The 12,967-nt window shown below is 37.7% G+C and overlaps 1 protein-coding gene across 1 annotated transcript in view; it reads left to right on the top strand.

The window, feature by feature from the left end:
- furinb (furin (paired basic amino acid cleaving enzyme) b) overlaps positions 1-12,967 on the top strand; it is a 167,764-nt gene that overhangs the window by 64,494 nt on the left and 90,303 nt on the right. The window contains exons 4-6 of the mRNA XM_073831446.1: positions 2,719-2,814; positions 6,470-6,598; positions 11,315-11,391. Of these exons, the coding sequence (XP_073687547.1) occupies positions 2,719-2,814; positions 6,470-6,598; positions 11,315-11,391 (302 nt within the window). The remainder of the gene's footprint in view (positions 1-2,718; positions 2,815-6,469; positions 6,599-11,314; positions 11,392-12,967) is intronic.

The following is a 12,967-nucleotide window of genomic DNA, read 5'->3' as shown; positions in this document are numbered from 1 at the left end:
ATGGTAGTACTCACACCCACTAAAGCATCACCAAGGCTTGCCCCAATCGGCCTGACAAGAACTCTACAGTGATCAAAAGTACGAAATTGCTCATAACTCCTTAACCCTTCGCCTCCAAAATATTTCCGTGCGAAATTATTGGGTATTTTGCATTTTTTTAAAAACCTACTTTTGCGAACTAGTCCTACGTTTTTCGCCCAACCAGAACCAAACCACTGTAGGTAGATTCTCTGGAGAGTGAATATTAATAATTATTTTAAAAAGTTGAAATTTCGACTCTCCGTCGCATATAGATGCCAAAACCTTCAAAAGCGGCATTGCCGCTTTTACTAAAATGGCTATAACTTTTGAACGGAATAGGATATCCTTGCCAAACTCACAAATTGCATGTAAGAGCTGAATCTGAGGTCACATGAAAAAAGTTGCGGAGCTTGGCCACTTGGTGGCACTAAAAACATAATAAATAATAAAACTATGCAACCGTTTGTCCTATAAACATAAAAATTGGAACGCACAGCCTTGCTCCAAAGTGCCACAAGTGGCTGTAAGGACATTTGCGTATCTAAAAAAACATGGCCGCCATAGACCGATGAACTTTGAGCACCTATTAGAGAAGGTCTATCAAGGAGGTCGATCAGAACGAAACTCGGTGGTCCTGTTTGACTCATGGCCTTAAAGTTCAGTGAGAATTTAAAAAAAAAAAAAAAATCGGCCACTAGGGGGCAATATCACATTTTCCATAGGCGTAAATGATTGTATATTGTGCATTTTTTTCACACATACACATGACATTTACATCATATGATAGACCTCCTGATTCTGAATAACTTTACCTCTAGAACCACTGCTGTCAATCAAACCGTTTGTTAAATGATTGAAAAAAAAAATATATATATATTTTTGTGAACTAGTCCTAGGTTTTTCACTCAATCTGGAAAGAAACCCCACTGCAGTTTAATTCTCTGGACTCTCTAGGTCAATAATTATCAAAAAATGTTGAAATGTACCCTTTGGGAAGCTATAACAGGGTCGTTTATAAAGGGGCTTGTTCAAATATACCCAAAAGCCTATAAAGCCTAAACAAAAGCTCAAAACTTCACAAAAAGGTTATGTTGATTCTGAACAATTCTAAATTCTAAACAAGCATGCTAAGTTTTAGGGAGATTGGACCACAGATGGCACTATAACAGTCATAAACGGTAAAAAAAACATCATATTTCTATGGTAAATGACCTGGATTTGCCAAAAATGCTTTTTTTATTATTAATTTAGATTGCTACAGGCTTAATAAATGTGGCATTTTTTTCATATGTGCTTAAACGCCTTAAATCACTTGAACCCTGATAATCACTGCTTGCTGCTATATTTTATATATATTTAAATATTTTTATTTTTATTTTATTACACTAAAACTGATGTATCTCTAGCTACATATTGTCAAAACAGTTAGTCAAATGATTTAAATTTTATTAACCTCAGTTTGCATGTTAATATTTCTTTCAAAAAGTACATAACATAAGCTCTCGTTTTGAGTCATTCATTGAGTGAGGGAGTAATCACAGGCAATTCACTGCGGAAATTAGTTGGCTGCTTCCATTCATCATTCAAACCATCTTCTCATTTGATTTGTCAGTCAGTTGAATTGCTTCATGAAAAAATAAACACTCCATTTGAGTGATTCAGTTGCATATTAGACAGTATGTAGTATGTCAGTGAGTCCAAGGCAGTATAAAGGTGTCTTGACTGCATGTTCTTTCACAGAGCTACAATCATCCATCTATTAACCAACAGATGGTTGGTTTTCTTCCCACTGACACTAAAATTAAAAAGACAGTACTGTAAATTACAGCCTGCGAGCACACATGTAATTATATAAACAATGCATTGTGCTGAAATGCCACACTCACGTACAGGTGTCTTTTCCAAGAAAGAAGGTTCTTCTAACCTACCATTTTTTTGATACAAGAATGAGAAGAGGTAAGAGTTAATCGATTTAATCAGTAGGCTCTCTGGTCATCCCCTTGTAAAATGAATCCTGTATATAAGGCAGAGACCCTGTAGACCGTTAAGCTCATTTAAAACAATTGTTTTGCAGAGAGAGCACTTCATATGTCCATAAGTCTCTGGTTCCTGATTAGATTTCAGCTTCCGCTGCTAATACCTCAGATGCAAATGTTAATGTCTGTGCACTGTATGTTAGCCATGTCTGTCTCATCACACAAAACACTTCTCAGAGGACACTCTCTATTGCACTTTGATAGATCAATAGACTTAATGCAGTTGTAAGTGATGTTTCATGTAAGTGTTTGTCTCAGATGGTAACTAAAATTTCATTAGACATAGAAATAGCAACAAAAGAGTCAGTCTATTCAAAAATTGTTATTAAAGAGATCGATTTCTTTCTTTCACACACACACACACACACACACACACACACACACACACACACACACACACACGCTCACTCACACAGCTGAACGAAAAACCATAAAACAGCAGATTGAAACGAACAGCGCAGGATAGTGTGAAATGTGGGTATTTTTAGAGTGAGGACAAGCTGTACAGAAGGGACGTACGTCTCTAGTTAAAGGTGAAAATAAAGATGAGTGTGATTTACAACGATGTAGGTGTGTAATATTTGCAATATTGCCTCTAATGTGTGTGTGTGTGTGTGTGTGTGTGTGTGTGTGTGTGTATGTGTGTGTGTTTTATTTTTAGGTGATTTGGGCAGAGCAGCAGATTGCCAAGAGAAGACGTAAGAGAGACATTCATGCTGAACCCACAGATCCAAAATTCCCCCAGCAGTGGTACTTGGTATGTGAAAAGCCACTGTATGTGTTTGCATTGAGGTTGTGCATTGAGCTTCTGAATGTGACGCGTCTAAAATGTTTCTAAATTGGAAAGGAGTCCGCCCTTGATCTGTGAGATAATCTCTGATTCTTTCCCGCTCTAAATCCCCCATGTCTGTTTTGAAATATATAAACAGCTTTCTTTGTGCTTATAGTCTCAACACGATAAGACATCAAAATGCATCCTTTTTTACTTGATTAATAAATCTCTGCTCTTATTTTGAATAATACATCAGTTCGTGTTACTCTAAAGACAGAAATGTTTTTCTGATTTTTTCATCAAAATGTAAAAACTTTCGCAGCCTCGGAGACAACTTTTCTGACCTGACCAATGCTACCGGGTGGATAATCGGCGAGGACAACCAAGGAGTTCAAAAGAGGGCCTTTTCTTTTTCATTTCTGCTTCATCTAGTTTCTAGTGTCACAAGCTGCATAAAAGTGAACCTAATGTTATCTCTGAGATGACTCGATGCATTTAAGTAGAATTCGAAAAGAGTAAGCTAACCACAAAGCACAATGAAGATATTATAAATACATAATGAAAGTCAAAGGGGTTCAAAATAGCATTGGATTTCTGATGTGATTTTAAGGCATTCAAGCACAAGAAGATGCGAATAACAGTCAACACATGAGCCCCAAATTGATTTTTTTTTTCGCGTCTCCTTGCGCTTGAATAGACAAATGCGTACAAAAATGTGGTAAAATGACGCTACCCTCTCGTGATGCTATTCTCTGCTTGCATGCACTGATAATAATAGCTTTGTAGGACTATACATTATTTGAATGATTAAACAAAACAAATTCAGTTAAATCTGCAAATCTGAGTTGCAAAATGCACAAAAATAAAACAGTTGAGGTCAAAAGTTTACATACACCTTGCAGAATCTGCTAAATGTAAATTCTACCAGAATAAGAGGAATCATACAAAATGCATGTTATTTTTTATTTAATACTGACCTGAATAAGATATTTCACATACAAGACATTTACATATAGTCCAGAAGAGAAAATAATAGTTGAATTTATAAAAATTACCCTGTTCAAAAGTTTACATACGCTTGATTCTTAATACTGTGTTGTTACCTGAATGATCCACAGCTGTTTTTTTGTTGTTGTTGTTTAGTGATAGTTGTTCATGAGTCCCTTGTTTGTCCTGAACAGTTAAACAGATGCTCTTCAGAAAAATCCTTCAGGTCCCACAAATTCTTTGGTTTTTCAGCATTTTTTTTTTGTAATTTAACCTGTCCTATAATGACTGTATGGTTTTGAGATGCACCTCTTCACACTGAGGACAACTGAGGGACTCATATGCAACTATTACAGAAGGTTCAAACATTCACTGATGCTGGAGCCATGGGTATAAACTTTTGAACAGAATGAAGATGTGTACATTTTTCTTATTTTGCTAAATATCTTTTTTTTTTTCTTCATTTAGTACTGCCCTTCAGAAGCTACAGAAGATACTTACATGTTTCCCAGAGGACAAAATAAGTTAAATTTACCCTGATCTTCAAATTCCAAAAGTTTTCACCTTTTTTCTTCTGGAGCATCAGTAAGCGTTTGAACCTTCTGTAATAGTTGCACAAGAGTCTCTCAGTTGTCCTAAGGGTGAAAAGTTGAATCTTTAAATCATACAGTGATTGCTGGAAAAGGTTCAAATACACAAAAAAGCTGAAAAACCAAAGAATTTGTGGGACCTGAAGGATTTTTCTGAAGAACAGCGGGCAGTTTAACTGTTCAAGACAAACATGAACAACTATCACTAAACAAAAAAAAACACAGCTGTGGATCATTCAGGTAACAACACAGTATTAAGAATCAAGTGTATGTAAACTTTTGAACGGTGTCATTTTTATAAATTCAACTATTATTTTCTCTAGTGGACTATATGTAAACATCTTTTATGTGAAATATCTTATTCAGGTCAGTACTAAATAAAAAATAACATGCAGTTTGTATGATCCCTCTTATTTTGATCAAATAATTTACATTTTGCAGACCTGAACTGTATATTGATTTAATATTCATATATTTTTCTGTCTTACTGCTTTCCTTTAAAGGAGTCCAAAATAACCCTATATAATTTTAATAACAGTTAACATTTTTCTCTTTTCTATATATTAAGTCCAATAAAATCCAATAGTATTACAGCCTGATTTGTTTATATCCTATCAAATCACAGTGGACAGCACAAGTCCCGCCCTACAGTATTTTCTACAGAATATTCTGTTTCACTCTGAAACACATTACAGATGTGAAATGAGTTGCAAATTTTGTTTTCAAATCAAATGGTGGCGTAAATAAGCCTTGAATATATAAATATTTGTTATTCAGGTTAGTCCTATGACCTGCACGCACACACAGACAACAGCCAAAAGCGAATAGAGCTAATGTATTGACAGTCACGTTCACTGACAGGGAAGACACAACATTATATTAACCTTCTAAGAGTCTTTTTAAATCATTTTATCAAGTGGTGACAGATTCAGAATGAGTCTGACTCACTGAGTTTATACAAAACTTACACAAAATAATTACTATGTGTGGGTGTTTGCATGAATACTCGCTCACATCGGTGTGTCTTCAAATGTTTGTTTGCGTAACTGCTTTTAAGGCTCTGTTCTGTATTCAGAGCATGAGCCCTAGTCCAAAACATATTAATGCGTGAACCGAACAACCAAAGAGCATCCTAGGCCACGGATGACAAAACAAACGCCAGAGCTGCCGTTCCCCATTAGCATACTAATCTATTAAAGTTTCGCCTCCTTCACAACCTCTTTTAAGCCACATCTGTACATGTTACTGTCAAACATTACCCGAAACGCGGGCGCTTTGTGCTTTCATACTAGAAAATGGAGATTGTATCATTGTTGACAAGGGAATGAATGCTTTTTAAGTTGTTTACTCTGAAGAAGCAACACAGAACGATGAGCAATTTGATTCTGTCTGCTTATTTTTATGCTTTTTGTCAGGGGGAGAGAAGGTTGTGAAGGGGGCAGTAATCTGAAGACGTGCCAATTGAAGTTTTCATTGTGCTTCTGCACCCAATTTCCACATTTGCGTTTAATGTTCGTCTTTCGACGTTGAAGGAAATATTCAGCCGTGCCGTTTTAACTGATGGCAATGAGCATGAAGCAAAGTGTGAGGAAATGAAATAGAGCGAGAGAAGAAGATAGGATGTGAACTTCACTAGGGAAAAAGCTGTTGGGTTAAAAGGAATGAGTTTCCACACCTAGTTGGGATCGTCCTGCCGTCAGGCTGCCATCTGGGAGGAAGAAGTGTGTGACTGTGTGAGCAGTCATCTTTCATTAGCATTAGCTCCTGCGGCTGGGCCTTTCTTAGTGGCAAGAGTAAAAAATCAGTGAGTGTGTGTGTAAAGTCCTGCAGGTGGGCTTTCCCCTACTGGGAGGTCTTGGTCAAAGACTCTGTTAACTCCCTCCTTTCAGAATGGCTCGGAGGGCTCGTGTTCTGCTGTGCTGCACACAGGAGCTTTACAGAGACCAACATTTGCCTTTGCTGAAGGGAAATAAAAGAACTGAGGAATATTTTTTTGTTTTGCCTGCCTCCAGTGAACGTGCATGTTAAATCTGACTAATGGTTAAAACTCGGTTTTCTTGCAGTACAACCCCAGTCATGGAGACCTGAATGTGAAGGAGGCCTGGGCTCAGGGATTCACAGGACAAGGAGTGGTCGTGACCATTCTCGATGACGGCATTGAGAAAGATCACCCTGATCTAGCAAAAAACTATGTGAGCCATCCTTTTTCATCACTTTTTGAAAGCTTTTTGGATGCATTAAGGGGATAGTTCATCCAAAAATGACAATTCTGTTATTAAGTTTTCACCCTGCTGTCATTCCAAACCTGTAAGACCTTCGTTCATCTTCAGAACACAAATTGAAATATTTTTGATGAAATCCAAGAACTTTCTGACCCTGCATAGACAGCAAGGCAACTGACACATTTAAGATCAGAACGGTAGTAAGGACATCGTTAAAATAGTCCGTGTGACATCACTGAATCAAATTTAATGTTATGAAGCTACGAGGATACTATATGTGCGCAAAGAAAACAAAAATAAAGACTTTATTCAACAATTTTTTCTCTTCCGCATGCGTCGTGATGCTCTCATTACCGTGCATCAAAGACTCACACATAAGAGAAATAGTCTTTTTTTTGTGCATCATTTAGATCGAAACAAATCATTTGATTCAAATCAGGACTTAGGTGTGGGTTTGCGAATCATTTGATTTAGATTGAAGCTTCTGAGCGGGTTCACAAATCTTTTGATTCAGATCAGAACTTCGGAGTGTGGATTGCAAATCATTTGATTCACATCAGGACTACGGTGCGGGTTTGCAAATCATTTATTTTAGATCGGGACTTCGAAACGCGTATTGTGAATTATTTTATTTAGATCGAAACTTTGCTGCAGGTTTTTTTTAAAGTTTTGATTCAGATCGGAACCTCCGAGTGCAGCTTGTGAATAATTAGATTCAAATCAGGACTTTGGTGTGGTTTTGTGAATCATTTGATTTAGATCAGAACTTTGGACCGTGGGTCGCGAATCATTTTACTTAAATCGAAACTTCAGTGCGGGTTCGCAAATCATTTAATTCAGATCAGGACTTCGGAGCGTGTATTGCAAATCATAGAATCATTTGATTCAAATCATGACTTCAACTTCAGAATGAGATTCGGATCATGTATCGTAAATAATTTGATTCGAATCAGGACTTCGGTGTGGGTTTGTGAATCATTTAATTTAGATTGGGACTTCAGAGCACGTATTGCAAATCATGTTTTAGATCGAAACTTCGGAGCAGGTTCACAAATCTTTTGATTCACATCCAGATTTCGGCACGTGTATCACAAATCTTTTGATTTAGATCAAAACATCAGAGCACAGATCATGAATCATTTGAATCAAAACGAAACTTTGGTGTGAGTTCTCAAATCATTTAATTTAGATCAGGACTTCGGAGCACGTATCACAAATAATTTGATTCGAATCAGGACTTCGGTGTGGATTTGCAAATCATTTAATTTAGACCGGGACTTCAGAGCGCGTATTGCAAATCATATGTTTAAGATCGAAACTTCGGAGCGGGTTCACAAATCTTTTGATTCATATTGGAACTTAGGAGTGTGGATTGTGAATCATTTGATTCACATCCCGATTTCGGCACGTGTGTCACAAATCATTTGATTTAGATCAGAACTTTGGACCGTGGGTCGCGGATCATTTTAGTTAAATCGAAACTTCGGTGCGGGTTCGCAAATGATTTAATTCAGATTAGGACTTCGGAGCCTGTATTGCAAATCATTTGATTTAGATCGAAACATCAGAGCGCGGATCGTGATTTATTTGATTCAAATCAGGACTTCGGTGCTGGATCTCAAATCATTTAATTCAGAATGGGACTTCGGAGCACGTATCACAAATAATTTGATTCATATCAGGACTTTGATGTGGGTTTATGAATCATTTAATTCAATTCAGGACTTCAGAACGCGTATTGCAAATCATATGATTTAGATCGAAACTTTTGGTTTACAAATCTTTTGATTCAGACTGGAACTTAGGAGTGTGGATCGCGAATCATTTGATTCACATCAGGATTTCGGAGTGTGTATCGCAAATAATTACATTTAAATCAGGAGTTTGATGTGGGTTCACAAATTATTTAATTTAGATCGGGACTTCGCAGTGGGTTTGTGAATGTTTTGATTCAGATCGGAACTTCGGAGCGCAGATCGCTAATCATTTGATTCAAATCAGGACTTTGGTGCAGCATGTTTTTGGTGCTTTTAATTTGGATTGGATCTTTGGAGCACATATCACAAACTGTTTGATTTAGATCAGAACATCGGAGCGCGGGGACGCGAATCAGTTTATTTAAGTCAAAACTTCAGTGCTGGTTTGTGATTCTTTTGATTCAAAACGGAACTTCAGAGCGCGGATCATGAATCATTTGATTCAAATCAGGACTTCGGTGCAGGTTTACGAATCGTTTAATTTAGATCGGGATTTCGGGGCATGTATTGCAAGTCATTTGATTTAGATTGAAACTTTGGAGCGGGTTCATATATGTTTTGATTCAGATCAGAACTTCGGTGTGGGTTTGCGAATGTTTTGATTCATCTCAGAACTTCGGAGCGCGGGTCACAAATTATTTGATCTTACTTTTTATTTAATATATAAGGCTTTATATAAAGCTAAGATGAATAGTGTTTGCAGATTTAATTATGTGTAGTTCTTCAGACATCTATGAGCATTCATATGCTCTGCCATCTTTGGTGCACTGATGATCTTGTCATGTATATTTAATTCATTGACTTTGACATTTTCATTTGCAATTAATTTATTGACTGTTTCAAACCCTGAGCTGCCAACCTACACAGCACTTATGATAACATAAGTAATAGTCAGTTAATAAGGTGGATTAGTTTTTGTATTTTTCGTCCTTGTTTTTAGGAGTGGTGCATTAAAGGGGATGAATTAACAGGTGAAACTATTTGAGATGGTTATATCATGTTGCTGACATGATGTGATGTTAGACTGTCATCACTGCCAGGGAAAACTCTCTATTTGTAAAGCAATAAGCCATCAAAATGCCACTTGTGCAACAAATTTGCCATTGACTATAAATTTATGTCATAGCAAAATGAACATCATGTATTAGAAGGACTGTGCAGTCAGTTGTATTTTTAATCCTTGGTTTTGAACACCGACAGATGGACATCTTTGGACAATGCGTCACATTAAAAATCTCTCAAACGCTCTGTTTCATGCCATCGCACTCTGTCTGAGCACATATTACATGAGCGGCCCATAAGAAACCCATCTGATATGCGTGTGGTGGACATGACCTTAAATCAGCCTAATTATACAGGGCTTCATTAACACTGATGAGTCATTCAGATGGCCCACTTACTAGTCAGTTTTGATAATATGTAATTTTGCACATTTCTGGTTCACTGATTTCTTAATTCGCAAATTGAAGTACTGTGGTTTCAGTAATACAGTCAGGATTATGAAAACCTAAACGTAATACCTGGTTTTGCATAGAAATTAGACTCTTCACAGTGGCTTTATTAGGTTTTGGGGGTTGCTGAACATGTCTGTTCAGCCTTATTGTACATTCTTTCCCATAATGCTTTCTGCTTAAATCAGTCTTGCCTCGGGTATCTCAGGGGTTTGCAGCATTTCACCTCAACTATCTCTACAAATTGAATTCATATCAGTTTGCTTCTGAAGAAACATAACGGTGCGGTGAACATGACCCTGAATTAGCCTATTTATATCTAGTGCTTGATTATTAAAATATGTAGTTTTGCATATTGCTAATTTGAATATTCAGATTCATTTGCAAGGCCTAATAATGCCAACTAGGTACAATTGAAGGCAAAATTTTACATACACCTTGCAGAATCTGCAAAATTGTAATTATTTTACCAAAATAAGAGGTATCATACAAAATGCATGCTACTTTTAATTTAATACTGACCTGAATAAGATATTTTGCATAAAGACTTTTACATATATTGTAGTCCACAAGCTGTTTTTTTGTTTAGTGATAGTTGTTCATAAGTCACGAGTCCCTTGTTTGTCCTAAACAGTTAAACTGCCTGCTGTTCTTTAGAAAAATCCAATTCTTTGGTTTTTCAGCATTTTTGTGTATTTGAATCCTTTCCATCAATGAATGTATGATTTTGAGATCCATCTTTTCACACTGAGGACAACTGAGGGACAACTGAGGGACTCATATGCAACTATTACAGAAGGTTAAAACGCTCACCGATGCTTCAGAAAGAAAAAAAGATGCATTACGTAGCTGGGAGTGAAAACTTCTGGAATTTGAAGATCAGGCTAAGTTTAGCTTATTTTGTCTTCTGGAAAACATGTAAGACTCTTCTGTAGCTTCTGAAGGGCAGAACTAAATGAAAATATGTGATATTTAGGCTAAATTAAAAAGAATGTACACATCTTTATTCTGTTCAAAAGTTTTCACCCCCAGGCTCTTAATGCGTCGTGTTTCCTTCTGAAGCATCAATGAGCGTTTGAACCTTCTGTAATAGTTGCATATGAGTCCCTCAGTTATTCAAATACACAAAAATGCTGAAAAACCAAAGAATTTGTATGACCTAAAGAATTTTTTCATATGTAAATGTCTTTCATGTGAAATATCTTATTCAGGTCAGTACTCAATAAAAAATAACATGCATTTTGTATTATCCCTCTTACAGTATTTTGGTAAAATAACACATTTTGCAGATTCTGCTTTTGATTCTGCTTTTGACTTAATACTTGATTCTGCTTTTGACTTAATACTTTTGACTTCAACTGTAGGTGTGCATCCAAGCAATGCAAACTAAAATTGAGTGTATTTCTCACTGACAGCACAAACCTAGGGATGTGCGTTGCAATATGAACCTTTTGACTTACGTTCCGTTTTATTTTAAGGATCCTGATGCCAGTTATGATGTGAACGACAGAGATCCAGACCCTCAGCCCAGATACACACAGCTGAATGACAACAGGTACGAATTTCTCTCTTGTCTTTTTCTTTGCCGTTCCAATCAGTGCATTCACAGCAGGGTTGCCAGATCTGTCAGGCTGCAACAAACATGCCATATTGCAGAAGCTCTTTGGTTGTAAATGTTTTAGAGGTTCTTCCAGGTAAGGAGAGCTAGAATCTGTCTTGGGTAAACATGCGTACCGCAAACTCCGGCTGCGTTTGAAAACCTACCTAGATTGCATTTCGGCTGCATTTGATCAAGGTAGGCAGCTCGCTAGGCGTTGCATCTACTTTTCTTATTTTTGGTGCACTGATTTTAGCTGTGATGTACAGCGAGTAACTGCAGCGCTTAGTGTTTTCTAAGGGAAATAAAGTGGTGGAACCGCGTTGTTCGGTAGGTTTAATGCAGTCAGCGGAGCACCTGCCGTTCAGAGACGTGCACCAGCGGCTGTTAAATACTCATGAAAAATGCATTTCAGAGGAAATCTCATAACTGCACAATGTGCCTTTGGATTCTCCATAGGGAGCACTTCCTCCAACGTCTCCGACGCCTCTGTCTGTCTTTCTTTTTTTCGTGTCTCTCTGTCTATCATGTAGCAGCAATCAGTCGCCTGCCGCAGCACCGTTGAAATTAACCGACCAGTGACCTCTCTCCACAGCACTTTCCATTTTTTCCATCATTATGTTTGAAGAGCATATTTAGAGATGCACAATCTACAATATATCTGTCCTCCATCTTGCCTTTCTCCTGCTCTGTAAATCAGCTTAGATTTAATTCAGTGCACTGAAGACATTTAGATGTTTACTCTTCCTTTTTAATAGACTCGTTGCCATTAAGCATCACTAGATCAGCCGTAATGGAGGGTAGACCCATCCCGCCCCTTTAACCCCCAGACCATTTCTTCATCCCTCCACCCTGAAATCTCCCAGCAGCCCATCGCTCTGCCGTCAGGGGGATTTGCTTCAAATCTCTTGCACTCTGGGCTTCCTGCCAGAGCTCTTTCTCTTGTTTTTTTCTTTTTTCTATTCTGTTCAGAATCTCACAGTAGAAGGACGGAGAGGAAAGACTCCAAATTCGGTATCTCCTCAGAACAGGGCAGCTTACAAAGTTGCAGAAGCAAATCTTCTTTAACGAATCTGTTAACACTGCCACAGTCTTGTTGGAGCGCCTCACTCAGCTACTAACGCGCTGAAGTTACTGTCTTCACTCCTGCTAATACCCTCGGCAGCTACTTAAAGTGTGACAGTCTTTTCGTGGCAACAGTGGAGCCTTAACAAGCATTCGTTTCCCTTTCGGGGTCCAGACACACACACACACACACATATCATGATCAATCAGTGGAGGAAAGTAGGGAATCCATCCCCACACCTCAGCAACCCGGTGCACAGGAAGTGTGCCACATCTTGAACGCCTTGGCTGTCAAGATCATTATCCTGAACTGAATCGGTTCGAGTCCATGAAATGAGAAGCAAAATGCATGACTGTGTCAATAGCCGAAACGTTGAGGCGGTCTTATAGAGAGCAGATTGCATCAGAAGGATTTATTCCATACAGATGAAAGGCACATTATAGATTCTCAACAAAATAATACGTTGTA

This window comes from Garra rufa, chromosome 25 (assembly GCF_049309525.1).
Source record: "Garra rufa chromosome 25, GarRuf1.0, whole genome shotgun sequence".
NCBI classification, from domain to species: domain Eukaryota; kingdom Metazoa; phylum Chordata; class Actinopteri; order Cypriniformes; family Cyprinidae; genus Garra; species Garra rufa.
This window is presented reverse-complemented; position numbering and strand designations above follow the sequence as displayed.